Source organism: Nuphar pumila, chromosome 3, assembly GCF_984573655.1.
Source record: "Nuphar pumila chromosome 3, dmNupPumi1.hap1.1, whole genome shotgun sequence".
NCBI lineage: Eukaryota > Viridiplantae > Streptophyta > Magnoliopsida > Nymphaeales > Nymphaeaceae > Nuphar > Nuphar pumila.
Genome location: NC_143251.1, coordinates 141,465,320 through 141,485,780, shown reverse-complemented (window position 1 = coordinate 141,485,780; position 20,461 = coordinate 141,465,320). Strand labels below are relative to the sequence as shown.

Sequence of the window (20,461 nt, the reverse complement as noted above, 5' to 3'; positions counted from 1 at the left end):
CTTTATTTTTCTATACGTAGTATAACTTGTATTATAAGCATGATTAGCACTATAAGAAAAATGTGTATTGGCGATGGATGATATCCGTCACTAGTCTATCGCTAATCCGTCATTGTACATCTTTGTGACAGAACGTCTTCGCAATTAGCAATTTTGTCGCACTTTTCACAAATGATCAGACAAAGGATTACCCCACAATATTCCTCTTTGAACTTGAAGACTGACATAAAGATGGTGAAGACATTAACTTGTTGTCCATGGTACGTGCAACCACTGATAATTTTATAGATGCCTAGCAGGTTGCATGTTTTTTCCCTACAAATAAGGCTTTTCAAGAGCATGAGAAAGTTGGGATAAAACATAAAAGGACCTTAAGTGGATTGAAAGCAGAGTTGACTCTTACACTTTAAGAAAATCACATGATGAAGGATATGATATAGAGTCAGGTTGGCCTACTCGAGAACACAAATAAGGTCATCGAGGAGCTACAATCAAATAATTGGCAATATCCTCAACAATTACTTCATGTGTTTATTTTGTAAATTTGTGTGGAAGGTCAACACTTTAACTCATTGATATTGTTTATAATGTCATTTGAATGAATTTATATGTATGAGTGGATTTTTATTGTAATGAGAATGTCCGCATAAAATAACTATAAAAAATAGCAAATATGAAAAGAAGGAAGTCCACATATAATATTTGCAAAAATTTATTGACTTTCGCAAATATTTTATGTAACATTTTTCATTATCACAAATATTTTACATATGATTCAACGATTTTCATTGGAATCGATGCAAGGAGAGAGGAACAATGAAGAGGGGTTCTTTAGGAAAGTTCTTTGCAGTATGAAACCCTTGGTACAAAAATGAGTTTATATATGATTTGCGAACTCCATAAATAATAAGAAAACTTGTAAATATGTAATAAAGTTGTAAATATTTATTATGGATATTTGCAATGTTGTGACGTTTAGTCTAACCGGAGGTTCGCACATATGTTTATGCGAATTCATGAAGTTTATGCGAATAAGTATGATATTTGCGATTTAAGTGGTTTCAAATTCACTTAATGTTTGCAAATAAATTTACGTGAGTTCGTAAGGACCGCATAAGAAAATGTGTGATTCTTGATTTAAGTGAGAGTTTGCACTAGCCGATGAGCGGTATAATTTTATCACAATAACCCATCAATTCACAATTGCGAAGGGTCCTAACGAGGTTGAGTATTTGCAATTTTGGACATCGAAAAAATAACAAAAATTATAGAGATTTTACCATACAATCAATTTTCATTTTTTTTCTTCTTAGACTTCACCATAAGTTGAATCATCCAATTATGGCATATCTTCTTAGACTTCAAGCAAGTAGATATGATATATGGCCTGTTTTGTTTAGATTGACATTTGGATCGCTGGGTTCCAATATGCCGATGAGTTCTTCGGGCAGTCCAAAAATTGACTGGCATAAGCGCTTAAAAAATAACTTATAAGAACATAATTCTTCATTCAAAACACAATCCAAGTGCTTATTCTCGTCAAATTAACCATGGTAAATGCTAATTGAGTCAAACCAACTTGCATCAACTAGTTTAGATACAAACGATCATAGCAAATATGCATATATATATATATATATATATATATATATATATATATATATGTAGATTTGGTTTTGCCTATGAGTAGGGATATCAACTGGTTGAATTCAGGTAAAAAAAAAAAACCAAATCGAATTCTGATGGAAAAAGTTAAATCCTAATCTGGACGAGTAGCTTAAAACTCGATATTTACACTTAATCGAGGGTTGGGTTTTAGTTGGATTTAGATTTTAAGTAGATTCGAGTCAGGTTTCAATGAAAGACTCAATACCGAACCCGAATCCGATTTATAATTGGATCCTGATTTGGCTACCGACTAATCGGACTTGGATTCAGGTCTGATGTCGGGTTACATCCGACCCGTTGACATCGAGTACCTATGCGTCCTGTAGGACCGGGACCCGGACAAGGTACTGGTGCTTCAAAGTTGGACCCGAGTCCGGTGCGGGTCCAACCCGCTGACGGCCTGGTCACACGCACGCACGTACAACCTTCCGTTAATCGTGATCGCGTCTTCGAAAGGCCGAAAGCCTACCAAGGGTTTTCCCCTATAAAATGCAAAGCCGCGAAATATCTCAAAAAAACCCTGAGAAGAAGACTCTCTTCGTTGGGTTGTCCCTTCCTCCTTCCCCCACGATCGAGCAGAATTAGGGTTCGGAAGCTAAACCCTAGACGGTTTCCTTCCTGCATTTGGAGCTCAACCCGTTTCTTCGTCTTCATTTGAAATGATTCGGTGATGTTGAGACATTGTATCATCGTATCTTGATCAGGAAATGGAGGAACCGGATGATTTTGGGCACCTGTATGCGGATGTTGCGAGTGAAGTGAATTCCGCCAGCTTTTCGATCGCGAACTTCTGCCATTTTTACGGAAAGAAGACCGCCGAAGAAGACGATTTCTCGCACGGTGTTGCTTCCTATTGTTGTGGGGGCGATGATGCTGAGCTCAACAATGAGGAGTCGATTTTGTATGGTAGTATCCGGGGAGTCGATGGGTTCGATGAACCCCAGACCGGCGAAGAGAAGCCAGGTGCTTTGCATGCGGAAAACGGCGGAAAATCGAGCGCGGAAAGCGAAGAAAATGAGGAGGGGCGTAGTTGTTATTATGGTGGTGTTGGAAGGACTGAAGAAACTGTAGTCGTGGAGCGTGGTGGTGGAGAAACGAGTGCCGATAGTGGAGGAAGAAATGTGTGTAATGGGAGGAGAGAGGAGGTGGAGGGTTCGAGCTTGAGTCAAAATAGTGACAGTGAGGATGATTTGCATATTGTTTTAAATAAGGACGACGGAGGTTGCTCGAGATCGATGCCTATGTTTGCATCAAGCCGTCGAAGAGGCGCGATAAGTGATGATGAAGATGAGGATGATGATTTGGTTATTCTTATGGGAGAGGAAACGTCGGGTAAGGATCAGAAGTGGGGCGAGGAGATTCGGTCTCCGACGGGCGGACTGCAGCTGGGAAACGATGGTGGTACGGAAAGAGTAAGGACGACAAAGAATGGAGCGAGTTGTGGGGGCTCAAGCCAGTATTACGGTTCGCCATATTTGCAATTCAAGGTATTGTTAGTTGGAATTCCACCGACTTCTATATATTTTTTGAAAAGTATTGCATTGTGAAGTTAAAGTGTTCTTCTTGTTCTCATGAAATGTGGAGGTTAGTTTTTTGTTGTAAAGCATACAATTCTTGTTATTATATTATTGTTCGCAGTTGAAGAATTGAAATTCTAGGCAATGGATGAAGGTTTAAATTATGACAGTCTGAAACTTTGCCTTTTCATAAGCCATAGGTTCGTTACTTGAGAGAAGATCCTTTATTTTGAAAGTCAGAAAGATAATTTGCTATGGTATTTGAAGAAAATGATGTCACACTTCCTGAGGGACATCCTTAGTTGGCAAGCTGTGTTCAGCTTGCTTAAACTGTGGATTGGGATTTCCTTTCATGGTTATTCAGGGATCTGGTGAGTTGATTGTTATGCTGGTTCAGGGAACATGTATTAGAGCTTTAAATTTAGTACTCGAGGTTAATAACTAGCAACTTCTAAGTAATGACTAGCCATAGTCATACAACTCTAATTGGAATGACTGAACACAACTTGCCCCAAACCCACAGTCATCTATCACATATTTTAACATGAAATGGGAAACTCATGGGTTCACAGAATGAAAGGTTGAGGCTCAGTCTGTTGAGTGTTTTACGTATCCCTTATCAGGTTGCTCAATTCGAGTTGACTTGGTCAAGTCGTGGGTTATGTAGTAAAGGCAATGGGCAGCGCCTAGGTGCCTATGCAGGTTCAAGCAGTAGTCTAAACATACGAATAAAAAGTTATAACAAATATAAAAAGTTGGTACTAATTCTAATTCAAAAGATTTCTAGCATTCTGTGCAATAACAGGTTATTATATATGAAATTTGAGGCGCTTTTATAATTATTCAGTTTGGTGTCTTTACCATTACTAGATGTACATATAACTGATAGAAAAGTGAACATATGTTCCCAAGTAAGTCTTTATTGGTGCTGATTAAAATTCAAATCTACAAATACAAAAAGATAGGATACATCTCAGTCATCATCGTCGCCACCAATGTCATCGTTATTCACCTGATAGACTTAAAGAAAGGAAAAAGTTGAACATGTACAACGTGTATACAGACAAACATATTGCATATGTATGTATCCTAACCTCACCAGGCATCTCTTTTTCAAAGTAACACCAACTAAACTGGCCCCACTATAAATGAATCTTTTAATTGTGGAAATATTTGGTACATTGTCCATATCTCAAAATCATTCAAGTGTGTGAAGGCCCTTTGCATACTTGAGGCTTATAAATGCAGTAGGAATGGATTTAAACAAGTTGGTTGTCCTGTAGTGTCTTCTTAATTTTGTCTATATAAAGTTCATTTATTTAAAGTGCTATACTGCTTGGTCGTGTATGCTGGTAATTCCTGATTGCATTGGCAATGTGTAGTATGTTAGACAACATGCCACAGCATTCACAAGCAGGCATAGAGAATCACAGAACCAAGTTGGACATGTAGATATGAAAACAATGTCCAGTGTAACTGGGAGAGGTATGCATTCGCTCTTTGGTAAGGTGCTTTTGTTGTAGGTGACAGTGGTTAGTAGCTATTATTGTTCATAAGTTTCATTCATTCATTATTAAATGCAGGCGCCTTGTCTTTTGATCCAAATGGCCGCGAATTCACCCTTCCTCGGTATAAGTAAGTTATGCACTTTGTAATTGCAATGAATTAATTTGTATGCCAGAACATATTTATGCTAGTTCCTTTTTTTATCCTTCTATTTTAATGTTTGTTCACTGTTCTGTTAATGGTTTCTCATTGTCTTTCCGTGGATTATTTATATGGCATGACATCTCATAGAATTTTTAATATAGTTTGTTGGTGGGGCTATAGAATAAAGATCCATAGTACTACCTCTGTTTCATAACATGTACCTCACTTTATGTTTTGTGGGTTTTTTAACAAGACAAAAGTATCACTGCTATGTAGTGGGGTTTTCCCCCTTTTTGTCTTGTTTGTGAGTTATTGAATGGTATTGGCTTGATTTTTCTTCAGGACTATTTTTGATGTTGGCATTGAATCATTTGAGAAGAAGCCTTGGAGGTGCTCTGGGGTGGATATAACCGACTTCTTTAACTTTGGCATGGATGAGGAAAGTTGGAAACATTACTGCATATCACTGGTAATTTCAGTTGTTATATTGTAGTTGATTGTCATTTATTTGGTTTCAGAAAATTGAACCTATAATCTTAGTGTTTGGTTTCCAATTTTACAGGAACAATATCGAGAACAAGCAACAATGAAGGCAAAAATTCCTGCCTTTGAATCTGTAAGACCTGCTGATTTTGTTTGCTTGATGTCAGCTTATGTCTTATGTGCTTCCTCTTTTTTTATTTCGTTTTTCCCTTTATTATATGTCATACTAATGTGAAGATCATATGAAATATTGTGCTTAAGCAGGCATATGGATCAGCTGACTCTGATTCTGTGCGAGGTGAATTTAATAAATTTAATAGAGAAGAAAGAATCCTCTCACTCATGGACACTGCTGAGAGAAATGCAAGATGGATTGAAATTGTACTGTCTAAATTAATTAATCACATTCAGTTATTTACACTTACTATAGTAGCAGGCAATGATTTTTCATAGATATTTGTTTCATGTTCAGCGAAAAGGCCGAGCTATTCAAGTTGAAGGTGGTACTGGTGAGCGGCTTCCTTCTACAGATGTGAGACGACCACGTGTTCGGGATTCAGATGTTGTGATACAGGTACAAAAGAGAACTTCATTGGGATATATGTACATAGGAAAACTCTAATTATTTTCTATTGGATGGTGGGGCAGGTTATCTTGCAGGAACAAGTGGAAGCTTGCCAAGAGACATGTGAAGAAAATGTTGGGCCTAGTGATGGCTCCATGCAGAAGGAAAACCTTAGAAAAGGGGATTCCGAAATGGAAAGCGAGTTATTAGATTGTAGCTATGTCTGTAGTGACTCAAATCCTGCAAGTGCTAGGCTCTCAACTGTGCCTTCTTTCCCAAATCCTGAGAAATCACAACTCCACATTGTTTCCTGCAAGAGGAGTGAGATATGCCCTTTAGAAAGGTTAGCAATAGATTGTTTAAATTCCACAAACTTCCTTGTTATTGAATGGCTTGTACAAACTATATTATGGTTCCTATTTATGTTTGTTCATTCTTGAAATTTGAGTCTTTATTTTAGATAATTTATTTCTTGAATTCTATAATTACAAGCTGTTAAAACAGGACAATATCTTAAATTCCATATTTTAAGCCTTTGTTACATGAAGCGCTTGTGCAGCCCATGAGCCATTTGAACATGTTAATATTTGCTGTGATTACCTTGTGTGCTAGTTCCACTGTTTAGATTTCTGCTTATATTTTCATGTCTCATTTTTATTGGCACGCGTAAAGCTATGTCACCTGGGTACGGGGATGGGGACGGGCACAACTATATATATATATATATATAAGAAGAGAATTTGGTATTTTGAATATAAAAGAAGGTTGAAATGACATTTTTTAAAAAGTGGGGGAATTTGATATTTTGAATATAAAAGAAGTTAAAATGAAATTTTTGAAAAAAGAGGAGGGGCTATTGTGATATTGTTTTCTTTTCTTTTTATTATAAAAGAGAAAAGACCCCCACCGCCTCTCTCTCTCTCTCTTGCTCTCTTTCTCTTTGACTCATTTTCTTTTCGTGATCCCCACGGGAAAGTAGAATGACACAGTGGAACCTCTTCCACAAGAAAAAAAATTGTATTGCCTACGCAAGGAGGAGGAGAAGAAGAAGATGAAGGAAAAGGAGAACAGGGACATATTGGTCTCTCTTTCTCCCCCCTTCTAGTTTTCCTTCATTCTCTCTCTCTCTCTCTCTCTCCCCTCCTTCTCCTCGTCGCTCAATCGAAGGTGGAAAGGGGGCAAGGGTTTTAAAAAAGAGATGTCGGGGGAAATAATGAAAACGAAAAAAAAAGAACTAGACCAAGGAGCGAGAGAGTGTTGAGGGTTTCAGGAAAGCAGAGAGAGGGAAAGGGGGTGATTGTATCGGGTGGGGTGGGACCAAAATGGTCCTGCCCCTTTGACCTTGGTTTGACCAAGGCATTTTCGAAAGGAAAAGCTGGTTTGCTATTCGACCTGCGGTGTACCCGCACCACGCTGGGTACCCGCGCCCGTGTCGGTGCGTGTCGACGCGGGTACGTCGAGTAAAACGATGTGTCGCGGTAACAAAGGTGTAAGGTGAAGTGAATTAATTGAAACACTTTTATTCTTGCACTCACTATTGCATAATTAATGTGAAGCACATATTTTTCACGTTTGGTAGGTATATTAACATTAAAAGTAGACCAACTTATGCCACAAATGTGGATTCTGAATGTTTGTCAAACTTGAAGGTTGAAACAAATAATGCCATTTCTGTTTGATGGTGGATGGATTTCAACAACTTTTCTAATATTGTTGATTCTCTGGAGTTAACGCCGTGTCTATCTTCTAATCTAGTTCCCTATTTTGAAGTGGTGATTGTAAGAAAGTATGCGGAAAGGTATAACAAGAATGCTTAATGCATTCACACGGTCCAATGAATGGACAAACCCAAACCCACAATGGGGAATATAGAAATAGTCCACTAAGGGACAACACAAGAAGCCTTCAAAGAGGCAACACATAAAAAATATATGAACTTTATTGAATGAGGGCTTGAAAAGCCATAAAGAATACAAGGGGAGCAACCCCTATTTATACACAAGGAGTAGTGGAAAAGGAGAGGCCAAAGGGGGCTCCCCATAGAGACATTGGGAGCTTGTGACCGTTGGAGGCCCCAACGACTCTATGTGGGCCCCCCACTTGCGTGAAATAAAAAACAAAAAATAAAAAAACATAAAATAAACTAATTCTAAAAATAAATAAATAGTTGTTTTCTAAAAACAACTATGTAGCTATGCAAAATGACAGAAATACCCCTATTGGGTATTGCACACATATATGTATATATTTATATATATATACATATATGTGTACAAGTACATGTATTTTAACACCCCCCTCAAACTTTGCGAGAAAAAATATCCTGAAAGTTTGGAAATACAAAAGGAGTCTTGGAAAGAAGTCCAATTCTTCAAAAATCTTCAAGGGAAATCTCCATCTTTATGGCATCTCAGCAAATTCTTTCAAATATAAGTCTTAAAAAAATGTCTTTGTTGGTGATCATCCCCAAGTACCTTCATTGATTGAATCCATAGATGCTTCTTTCACCCCATCTTGAAGATTATGTAGAACAAGCCAAAAGAACTCCAAGTAAAAGTATCTTTGTATCTTAATCAAATAAGAGATATCAAAAATGGATAATAGACCATAACATTGATTAAGAAGGACAATGATTCAAAAGATATTTTATGCATTTCGATTGAGTATTATGCAAAACACGAATTAAACTTAAACATTGATAAAACACACTATGTTCTTGAAGAAAGATAAGTGCACAAAGGCCACACTAAGAACATTTGAACAAAAATATCTCCAAGAACCATGTACAAATGCCTTCAAAGATGTGCACTTCAAGCACCAACACCACAAAGGAATACGTGTGCAAAGACACACCAAGAACACTTGAATAAAAGTACCCAAAGGTACAGAGGGGACACCCACAAATGCAAAAGATTGAATCTCTTAGAATAGGTGAGCACTAAGGTTCCCAAAAGCATTCTTACAAAGGGTTTTATCAATATTTGGAAGTAAGGAGTGTGTGCACGGAGAACACTCACAAGTGCACAAAGACACACAAAATATGAGATTTGTATTAAGATCAAGTAAAAAAATTCATGTATTAGAAATATATCTAAGAAGACAATGTTCATACAAGAAAAAATTGTTTCACACATAAATCAACAATAAGGAGACATTTTATCAACAAAAGATGAGTTAATGATTTCTCTCACATCTTAGAAGAAATTCTATGCCAAACAAATGCCATATGTGAACTTGCAAGGACATGATCTAATTAAAAAATATCCACCCAAGAGTCAAGAATGAATATTATTTTGAGTAGAAAACCTTACTCATTGAGGAATTTCTCACTCAAATATTTACAAATGCAAAAACTCATTAGGTGACCGAAAAACATAAGCACTTAATATACAAAATATTTGAATCCCCTCATAGGTTAAATGCCAAGATGTAAAATTGATTTTCAAATATGCATATCAATGATATGATCATTTTATCCATAAATATTTTTCTTTGAAAATAATGAAATTTTGCAAATTTCAACAATCGTTCATCCACTACAAGCAACCACCTCATTAATCCTCTAAAACCCATAAATCAAGTGTATAAGCTACTAGAACAAGAACATAAACATAATGCCATTAAAGGCCAAAGACACACACAAAGGTGTGTATAAAACACCTCTTGTCTATATATAATAATACTTGAAATAAGTGTATCAGCGACTAGAACAAGAGAATAAACGCCAACATGGACTAAAGACATCTCTTGTCTACATAAAATGACACTCAAAATCAAGCATGTTTAGCTACTATAACAAGAGTACCAAGCCATCCATGAGCTAAAACACACACGAAGGTGTGACAATACATCTCTTGTCTACATAAAATGACACTTGAATTGAGTGAAGGAAGCCAACCATGGGCATACATCTCAACGACTAGAACAAGGACACAAATGCCAACACGAACTAAAAATCATATACAATGGTGTGAATCAACGTGCCTTGTCTGCATATAATGACACTCAAGACAAATGTGTTTAGCTACTAGACCAAGAGAACAAAGCCAACGAAGGGCTACCAACGCACACAAAGGTGTGAACAATATGTCTTGTCTACATATGATGACACTTAGATAAGAGGCATAAAAGGAGAAGACACTTGAGGCACTAAGACTTGTAATGACAAACATTTAACAGATTATCAATTTCAATATATCTTAAAACACTTATGGTTTCAAACTTTAGACATCCATCACATGTATACATAATTAAGAGCATCCATAATAAAATCAATGGCCAAAATAAACGAGTGACACACTCATAATTAGAGATCACATAACAAGTCATTTTAGAGTCAAACTACGAGTTGACAATCTAAAATGACACAACAAGAGGTGCACATAACTCACCTCAACAAACATCTCTAATATAACAATAATAAGACCGAACAAATGATGCATTAAATAACATGTGATGGACAAATATAAATGTCTTAAAAAAGTCAATAAACACTTAAGGGAATCATTTTCCAAATAGAAGTTTTTACAAAGAGGATCTATTTGAAAAATCAAATCAAAGGTCCAATATAATCAATCACAACAATATGCCTTATAACAACAATTTTGCATAAACACGAATTATGCTTAATCATGATCAATTCTTTAATTTATACCAAAAAAGACTTATCATGAAACATTAGGCAAATAATGCATATGAAATTTCTATATCATGTAAGAAGAAGTAGCTCACGAAAGCTCTCTTTTAAGGAACACAATACAACATTCTCAAAAAGGCATACATAAAATAGAGAAAATATTTCATTAAAGTGGGATGAAGCCCACACAAGAAGATGATTTTTAATGCAATAGGTTCAATAATGAACCAATAAACATGCACATAAAGTGCGAGTACACACACCCACTAAGGGGTGAAGCCAAAAGAAGGTTATGAAATCATTTATCACAATACAATCACATTTTAGAGAACATTGAGTTATCATGTAATGAAGCAAAAGGTGGTCTAAAAGACACTTTAAGCAAAACCCATAAAAATGGTAAAAGAGGAACAACACACATGAATAAACAATTTTATTTATGTAAAAGAATGCTTAAAAAGCATTATAAAACGGTTATCAAAATGTATTCACGACAATCTAGAGATGAAAAATCTAGAACCATTCTCAAACATTGAAAACATCTTAATGCTATCAATTGTAATACAAAAATACATATTTTCAAAAGATGACACAAGAGAGTTTTAACAAGGAACCAAAGCATATGCATAGATAAAAGAAACAATATGAGAGACTAAGTGCATACATTCTCATAGAAAAAGCACTCATGCAATAATTAAAGCCATATGTCTCATAAAATAAACATGTTTTCAATCAAGTTTAAGCATATATGCAAATGATTATATAAAATTTTACATTTTTAAATTTGTAACGAATCAAGAATTTCAAACATGAATATGCATGTCTATCAAGGATGAAATACAAATTGTATTTGACAATTACCATATATATGTGTGTGTGTGTGTGTGTGTGTGAAAAACAAGTTTATATTTTATAAAATAAGACATCATTATCAAATCATTAAGATAAGACAATGATTGACGAAACATCTAGAATAAATAATTCATGTTTATATATATATACATATGTATACATATATTAGAGTTATTTTAAAAAAGGCTTCAAGATTCAAAACATACTACATATATCTAGTTTCCTTAAATAAGTTCAATGATGGTTAAAATACTATTTTAGAAAAAACTATACATTTCCTTTCAAAACATACTACATATGTGTGTGTATATATATATATATATATATATATATATATATATATATATATATATATATATATATATATTCAATGGTAGAGAAAAAACAAGTGTTTTTTTCATGCGTAATGTATGGGCTAAATACTTGAAAAGTGTAAGAATACATGCCAAGTAATCCCAAGTAGGAGGAGAGATAAGAGATAACAAACACTTCATCAAAACGTAGAGAAAGAAAATAGGTAACAAAAACTTCACCACTTTTTCGATTTTTTGAATATCATGCTTCCCGATGCACCGAAGGACTATCTTGATTATAACCGAGCTCTGATACCATGTAAGAAAGTATGCGGAAAGGTATAACAAGAATGCTTAATACATTCACACGGTCCAATGAATGGACAAACCCAAACCTACAATGGGGAATATAGAAATAGTCCACTAAGGGACAACACAAGAAGCCTTCAAAGAAGCAACACATAAAAAATATATGAACTTTATTGAATGAGGGCTTGAAAAGCCATAAAGAATACAAGGGGAGCAACCCCTATTTCTACACAAAGAGGAGTGGAAAAGGAGAGGCCAAAAGGGGCTCCCCATAGAGACGTTGGGAGCCCCCAACGGTCACATTTGTGACTGTTGGAGGCCCCAACGACTCTATGTTGGGCCCCCACTTGCGTGAAATAAAAAACAAAAAAACATAAAATAAACTAATTCTAAAAATAAATAAATAGTTGTTTTCTAAAAACAACTATGTAACTATGCAAAATGACAGAAATACCCCTATTGGGTATTGCACACATATATGTATATATTTATATATATATACATATATGTGTACGAGTACATGTATTTTAACAGTGATGTCCCAAGAGTAATTGTTTTAAGCATTAAACTTCAGGAAGCTTATGAGAGAAGCAAACTAAAATCATGTTGTAATTGTTTTGCGCATGACAAAGAGAGGATTAAGGCACTTTTGATGATGACACATGGTAATTTTGAGTTATTGCATATATTGAAAAGAGCGTTTTCATGTTGAGTCATGTGAAAGGAAGGCCTCCGAGTTAAGAATCCAAGAGCAGAGGAGATGATGAAGCAATAGGGGCACTCAAAGTTGAAGAAGATGTCTTGAAAATTTGTTGGAGTGCCTCCGTTAATTTACTAATGAAAATTTTAAAGTCTCCTCCATTTGTCTTTTCACCCTTCTTGGATGTGGATTTTCCAATGGAATCCACCTTTTTGTTGAGTTTTGGGCATGTCGATTTGATATGCTCTGTTTATTACAATAGTGACATATAATGTTTCTTGATCCTTCATTGTAGTTTTGCTTCGCAAAATGTGGAGGCTTGTACGAGTCTAGCCACGACTAGTATTTCATCTTCTCTTTTAGTCATTCCAAGATGAGTTTCCTTTTGGCATATTTCAACCAGGGTCTCGTCACTGTTGTGAAAAGCGTTAGGCGTAGCAAGGCGCTCCACCAAAAACCGAGGCAAGGCGTAAAGCGTAAGCCTCAAATTTTTTTTGAAAACTTTTAAAAATTTATAAAAATATATCTAAAAGTACAAATAAATAAAGAAATGCTTTATTGATGAAATAACAACCAATAAAAAATAGAAAATCTCAAATAAGTACTAAAAAATATGAGATTAACATATAAAAGTAACTAAAAACTGGTTATATAATTGGAAAATATATGAGATTAACCAAAAAAAGTTAAAATATACTAAGAAACTTATTACATAACTGAAATAACTGGAAAATATATGAGATTAACCTACAAAAGTTAAAATATATGAGATTATTCTAAAAAATATGAGATTAACATATAAAAGTAACTAAAAAATGATTACATAACTAGAAAATATATGAGATTAACCAATAAAAGAAAAAATATACTAAGAAACCGTTTACATAACTGGAAAATATATGAGATTAACCAACAAAAGTTAAAATATATGAGATTATTCTAAAACATATGAGATTAACATATAAAAGTAACTAAAAAACTGATTACATAACTGAAAAATATATGAGATTAACCAACAAAGTTAAAATATACTAAGAAACTGATTACATAACTGAAATAACTGGAAGATATATGAGATTAACCTACAAAAGTTAAATATATGAGATTATTCTAAAAAATATGAGATTAACATATAAGTTAACTAAAAACTGATTACATAACTGGAAAATATATGAGATTAACCAACAAAAGTTAAAATATACTAAGAAACTGATTACATAACTGAAATAACTGGAAAATATACGAGATTAACCTACAAAAGTTAAAATATATGATATTATTCTAAAAAATATGAGATTAACATATAAAAGTAACTAAAAAACTGATTACATAAATTAAAAATATATGAAATTAACCAACAAAAGTTAAAATATATTAAGAAACTAATTACATGACTGAAATAACTGAAAAATATACGAGATTAACCAACAAAAGTTAAAATATAGTAATATACTAAGAAACTTATTACATAACTGAAATAACTGGAAAATATATGAGATTAACCTACAAAATTCTTTTTGATTAAGTCTTAGAAGTCTTGTTGTAATTTTTTTTTTGCGCATCAGAGGCACAGAGGGTCGCGCCTCAAGGTGAGGCGAGCCTTTTGCACCTCAAGGTGCGTTTTTGATAACATTGGGTCTCATTAAGAGGCGTTGCAGTGGATCTATGGAGAAGGAAAGACTTAACTTGTTCAAACTCCAGGCGTAGACCATATAATAATTGAAAAAAGTATTTTTTCATTTGCTCATGCTTAGGTTATACGTCTGTGGCGACTTTCTATTTAGGTTTAAGGAGTGCTAACTCATCAGGAGGCTAAAACTGACTAGCTGGGTGTATGTGTGCTATATCAGGTATAGTAATTGAAAAATAACAAAAGGGTTCAATTAGTTGTTGATAAGGTGTTGGATTATCAAGAGGCTCCCCATCATCAATTTTCATTTTGACATTTATCACTTATGGAATATCAACTTTCTTATTATCCGAAACTTAGATTAAGATAATAAATACCCTTAGGAGAATAAGCAACCTCTATATCTAGAAAGTATCTTTATAAAACCTAGCTTTAAAAAACCTAAGTTATTTCAAAATTGGTTTTAAGAATCCTTTTAATATTTTGAACTTTCTGTTTGTCGCTTCCAATGATTATCACATCGTCAACATAGAGGAGTAAAATGACAGTACTTGCATCAAAATCCTAGCAATATCAGTCAAACATGATCTAAAACCAATGTCAGACATAACTCTTAGAGCTTGTTTCAAACCATAAACGTCTTTTGTAAATGAAAAACCTTCCCTCGAGAGATGCCAATACCTGGGGGTGCCTCCATGTACACTTCTTCCATAAGATTTCCATTGAGGAATGCATTCTTAATGTTCATTTGACATATAGACCAGTTCTTAAGTGAAACAACTGTAATGAAGGTTCTGCCAGTGGTCATATAGATAGCAAGAGCAAAGGTTTCTTCATAATCTATGCCATAATCTTGCGGGTACGCTTTGACAACTAGTCTAGTTTTGTATCTCTCAAGGGTCCCATCATTACAACAACAACAACAACAACAACAACAACAACTACGCCTTCATCCCAAAACAATTGGGGTCGGCGATAAGAACCAACAAAGAAAATCATTATGGGTCCCATCATTGTTGGTTTTTATTTTATATACTCACCTACAACTTATGAGCTATGTCACATGGGTGCGGGTGCGGGTGCGGGGATTCGGCACTTCCAAAAAACCTGGGTGCGGGGGTGCGGCAGGGGAAAAAATGTAATAAGTAATATATATATATATATATATAAAGGGGGTTGGGGAATAGGCGGGTTTTTTTTTTAAACTTTGCAGCTGTCAGCTGCTGTCAGCAGCTGACAGGCAGCAGCTGTCAGCTGCTGTCAGCAGCTGACAGGCAGCAGCTGTCAGTAGCTGACAGACAGCTGCTGCAGCTGTCAGCAGCTGACAGACAGCTGCTGCAGCTGTGCTGACAGATAGCTGCTGCAGCTGTGCTGACAGCTGCTGTCAGCAGCTGTGCGTGAAAAACTTACTTTATGCTTGACAGACTAGCATAAAGTTTTTTTAAAAAAATTTCGAAGCCCATTTGGGCAATTTTTTTTTTAAAAATGGACATTAATGATCCTGGGTGTGGTCAACGCACCCAGGATCGAGTTGACCGCACCCGGTGCGGCACCCGCACCCGCGTCGAGTCGCGTCGATGCGGGTGCGGCACCCTCCTAGCCGAATCCCTGTGACATATGAGTTTCTTTCCTTGTTGAAGGCTTTGTTTAACGCTTCTAATTCTATTCTCATCGCTTTAACCCATTCAGAATTTTCTTTGGTCCAAGCATAAGATGGCAGTTCTACATAAGAATGGATCAAGGCTATGCATGCTTGGTGTTTAGAAGAGAAAGAGTCATAGGATACAAATTTCAATGGAGATTTTGATATTCTAGACGATCTCCTACATCTTCACTTTTAAAGTTAGAAAATTTCTCAAGTGCGCATGGAGGGCTTTGGTTTCTCTGTTTAGAATATTGTGTGCAAGTTTCATCATCATGGGATAGTTCATTAAGAGGTTTAATATCTCTTGATTAATTATCATTCTCAAAATCATACTCACAATCGCAATCATCAATATTTTGTTTTGAAACATGATCAAGCAAAAATGAATACTCAGTTAGTTCCTTAGATTGATCCTTATCAAAGAAGTTTTTCTTTTCTAAAAAGGTTACATTTCTTGAAATATATATTTTTTCAATCTTAGAGCCATAGCACCTATATTCCTTTTGGTTGTCAGCATAACCAAGGCACACGAGATAGCCCTAGGAGAAAAAATGTCATTCTTATTGGTTAAAACAAAACATTTGCAACTAAATTCTCTTTATCTGGAATAATCCGGAGTGGGTTTAAAAGGTTTTTCATCAGGTGAAATATTTTTCAAAGAGATGACATTCTGTTTATAAGATAACAATTAAAACGACTTTTACCCAAAAAACCTTAGGCACATGATTAACAATAAGTAAAGTTCTTGAAGTTTCTACAATGTGCCTATGTTTTCTTTTACAAAAGTCATTTTGCTGTGGTGTGTGCGGGTAAGATCTTTGATTAGTGATGCCATGTAAGTTGAGATAAATTTTAAATTCATTGGACAAAAATTCTCCCCCTAAATCAGTGCAAAATATAGTAATATAATTATTAAATCTATTTTTAACCAACTTATGAAAAATTTGAAAGTGAGAAAAAACTTCATATTTATGTTTAAGGAAGTAAATCTAGTGAAATCATCCACAAATATAACATAATATGGATATCCACCTTTAGACATAACTGGTGCAAAACCCCAAATATCCAAATGAATGAACTCAAGTGGTCTAAAAAAAATAAAAGTTCTATCATTAGATGGTAATCTCATCATTTTCCCAAGAACACAATCTTTACAAGTAAAGTCATTAATATTATAAAAAAAATCAGTCTTAAAAAATATTGAATTTTGGATACATTGGGATGTCCTAATCTTCTATGCCATAGATTTAAATTCAATTTTTGGACATTATAGGTATCTCTAAAAAAATCATATAGATTTGCATATGGTTTTTATTGATTTAGAGAAGGCATACGATAGAGTACCTAGGGACGTTCTCTGGTGGACAATGATGAAGAAAGGTGTTTCTCTCAAGTACATTAGTATAATTAAAGATATGTATGAAGGAGTAGTAACCAATGTCCGCACTTGTGGAGGGGTGACAACCAATTTTCCGATAACGGTTGGGTTACATCAAGGATCTGCTTTAAGCCCTTTCCTATTTGCGATAGTGATGGATGAGCTTACGAGATCAATTCAAGAAAATGTACCGTGGTGTATGTTGTTTGCTGATGATATTGTTTTGATTGATGAGTCTAGAGCTGGGGTTAATGCTAAGTTAGAATTATGGAGACAGACATTGGAAGCTAGAGGTTTTAAGTTGAGTAAGAGTAAGACTGAATATATGAAATGTCGGTTTAGTAAGCAACGAAGTAGTGATGGGAGTGTAGTGAAGCTTGGTGAGCAAGATATACCGGTGAATGATTATTTCAAATATTTGGGATCCATCATTCAAAAGTATGGAGAAATTGATGGAGATGTAAATCATAGGATAAAGGTTGGGTGGATGAAATGGAAAAGTGCTACTGGAGTGCTGTGCGATCGTAGAATGGCATTGCGGTTGAAGGGAAAGTTTTATAGGACGACTATTAGACCCGCTTTACTATATGGTACGGAATGTTGGGCTGCCAAGAGACATCATATTCAAAAAATGAGTGTAGCTGAGATGCGGATGCTTAGATGGATGTGTGGAAATACAATAAAAGATAAGATTCGGAACGAAGAGATACGTAAGAAGGTAGGTGTTGCACCCATTGAAAATAAGATGCGAGAGAATCGTTTACGGTGGTTTGGACATATTCGGCGAAGGCCTAATGATGCTCCAGTTAGAAGGTTGGAGAAATGGGAAAATATATTAGTTAAAAGAGGTCGGGGTAGGCCTAGGAAGACTTGGATGGAGATGATAGGAAAGGATATGAATGCTTTGAACCTCACCGAGGACATGGCGTTGGATAGAAATGATTGGAGGAAAAGGATTCATGTGGAAGACCCAAAATGAATTTCTTTTTTGGTTCGTATCGCTGACCCCAATTGTTTTGGGATGAAGGCGTAGTTGTTGTTGTTGTTGTTGTTGTAAAGACCTTCTCTATGGCTTTGCCCATTCGGCTTCCCTGACCGACGATTTTGCACCTAATATTCATTTGAAGAGAAAGAGATATTACAACCATAATAAGATATTTGTGAGACAGATAAAATATTTAAATTTAATTTAAGAATGTATTTAATTTTTAGAATATATTTTTTATTTGAAAGATTTTTTTTCAAAATTTTCTATTCTTTTGATTTCAAGAGATGTGCCATTGGCAAGGAGACACACTTAAGTTATTACGACATTCAGATAAAATATCATGATTTGGTGTCACGTGAAAAGATGCACCAGAATCAAGACATCAAGAAAATTTACCGGGGTTGGTGTATGATGAGATCACGACTTCAGTTGAAGAATAAGATCCTCTGTGAAGAGGTTGAAGAGCTTCCACTAGTTGAGATAAGGATTTAACTATTCCAATGGATGTATCTTGAGATGTATCATCGTCCTTAGTCTCTTGAAGTGTTTCAACCGTAGCCACTTTCATCTCCATATAGTATTTTTGATCCCTTTTCCTTAGCTTGGGATACATAGGTTTAATGTGCTCTGGTTCATGACAGTAATGACAAATGATTTTTCTTTTGTTGTCATAGTCATTTGTTTGTTTTTCAAAGTGAGGTGGTCTATAAGTACAAGCATAAGATCCGGGCCTGAAGATGGCCAATACAAATTCTTCATCATTCTTAAGAGAATTTTTCTTCAACCTATTCTCTTCCATGCTTAGTTCCTCTATCGTATCAACAATAGATGGAACTTTGCCTCTATACAAAAGAGTCGATTTAGTAGACTCAAATTCCGGCCTCAAACCATTCACAAATTGGTAAAAATGTTACACATCGATTTGCCTTTGGAGAAGCTCAATATCTTCGAGAGAATGTCACTTTGGTTCAAGTAGGGCCAATTCTTTCCATAGTTCAAATAACTCGTTATAGTATTCGTTGATACTTTTGTTGCCTTGAGTCATAGTTCGAACTTTGTCTTGTAAATTGTACACATGCAATATCCTTAAGAGAATACATATTCTTGAGGTATTCCCAAGCATTATTGTCATGCCCGAATTTCACAAGGCTAGAGCACTTTTTGATGTCAAATCTGTTGGTAGGCCAAGACATAATCTTGGCATGTCCTACTCTCCATTCTTTTCACTTTTTTTCATAATTAGCTATAGCTTTAATTTTTTTTACATCAAAAAGAGAGATTTCTTTCTCGTTCTTTACCTTAGTGAGAACTAGTTTAGGTTCCGAACCATCAACTAATCCTCATAACCCTTTTCCCCAAATGTGATGCTTCATAATTGAAGACCACATAACCTGGACTTTCTTCAATCTCAAAGAGCACCTAGCTCTGATACCATGTGAGAAAATGCGATCATCCAATTACGAACCAAAATGTCCACCAATAAATTAAATGGACAAGCACTAAAGTGTCACTAAGGACACTCACAAAAACCCACAAAGGGATTCTCCACAAAAAATAATATAAAAAATATATTTTATTAATCACAAAAATGCAAAGAAATGCATTGCAAATAATGAGGGGATTCACCCCTATTTATACACAAGAGGTAGTCTCAAATAGAGCTGTTGGAACAGTCCAACAGCTCTATTTGGCTAGTCAACTCTATGTTGACTAGTCCAAAAAGAACCTAACTAAAAAAGAAAGAAAAAAGGGAACAATAGTTACAATATTTACATACGGATATACATACACAAATATGTATTCATATAGATATCCATGTGTATATATATATATTGTATATATACATATTATATGTATATACATTTTAACAAATAGAAACTTAGTTGTACCAGTGATACATATTTTTGCAATGTTCAATCAATGGAAGAAGTGTTTGGTTGTCAATTATAATGGTGGGCACGCATCAGAGGTTGATCTCTTATCCAATTCACTTGCAGATCTTGCTCAAGCATTAATGAATATGAGAGTTGAGTGTATAAAATCTGGAGCCTAAATATGCAGCATTCAGAAACTTGCCATACTGGACTAGGCTAGTTGGTTTAGGTGCAAGAATAGCTGAAAATTTTGTAGACTTTGGCGTCTTCTTC

The 20,461-nt window shown here is 35.1% G+C and overlaps 1 protein-coding gene across 3 annotated transcripts in view; it reads left to right on the top strand.

The window, feature by feature from the left end:
• The first annotated feature begins 2,202 nt into the window (after nucleotides 1-2,202).
• Nucleotides 2,203-20,461, top strand: part of LOC149844150 (uncharacterized) — a 28,574-nt gene continuing 10,315 nt past the window's right edge. For 2 of the 3 annotated variants that reach the window (XM_090000345.1, XM_090000347.1), the window contains exons 1-8: nucleotides 2,203-3,155; nucleotides 4,568-4,670; nucleotides 4,769-4,820; nucleotides 5,178-5,304; nucleotides 5,398-5,451; nucleotides 5,583-5,699; nucleotides 5,791-5,892; nucleotides 5,967-6,226. In XM_090000345.1, coding sequence (XP_089856471.1) covers nucleotides 2,376-3,155; nucleotides 4,568-4,670; nucleotides 4,769-4,820; nucleotides 5,178-5,304; nucleotides 5,398-5,451; nucleotides 5,583-5,699; nucleotides 5,791-5,892; nucleotides 5,967-6,226 — 1,595 coding nt within the window. In that variant the 5' untranslated portion in view covers nucleotides 2,203-2,375. The remainder of the gene's footprint in view (nucleotides 3,156-4,567; nucleotides 4,671-4,768; nucleotides 4,821-5,177; nucleotides 5,305-5,397; nucleotides 5,452-5,582; nucleotides 5,700-5,790; nucleotides 5,893-5,966; nucleotides 6,227-20,461) is intronic. The other variant, XM_090000346.1, reaches the window with a different exon arrangement.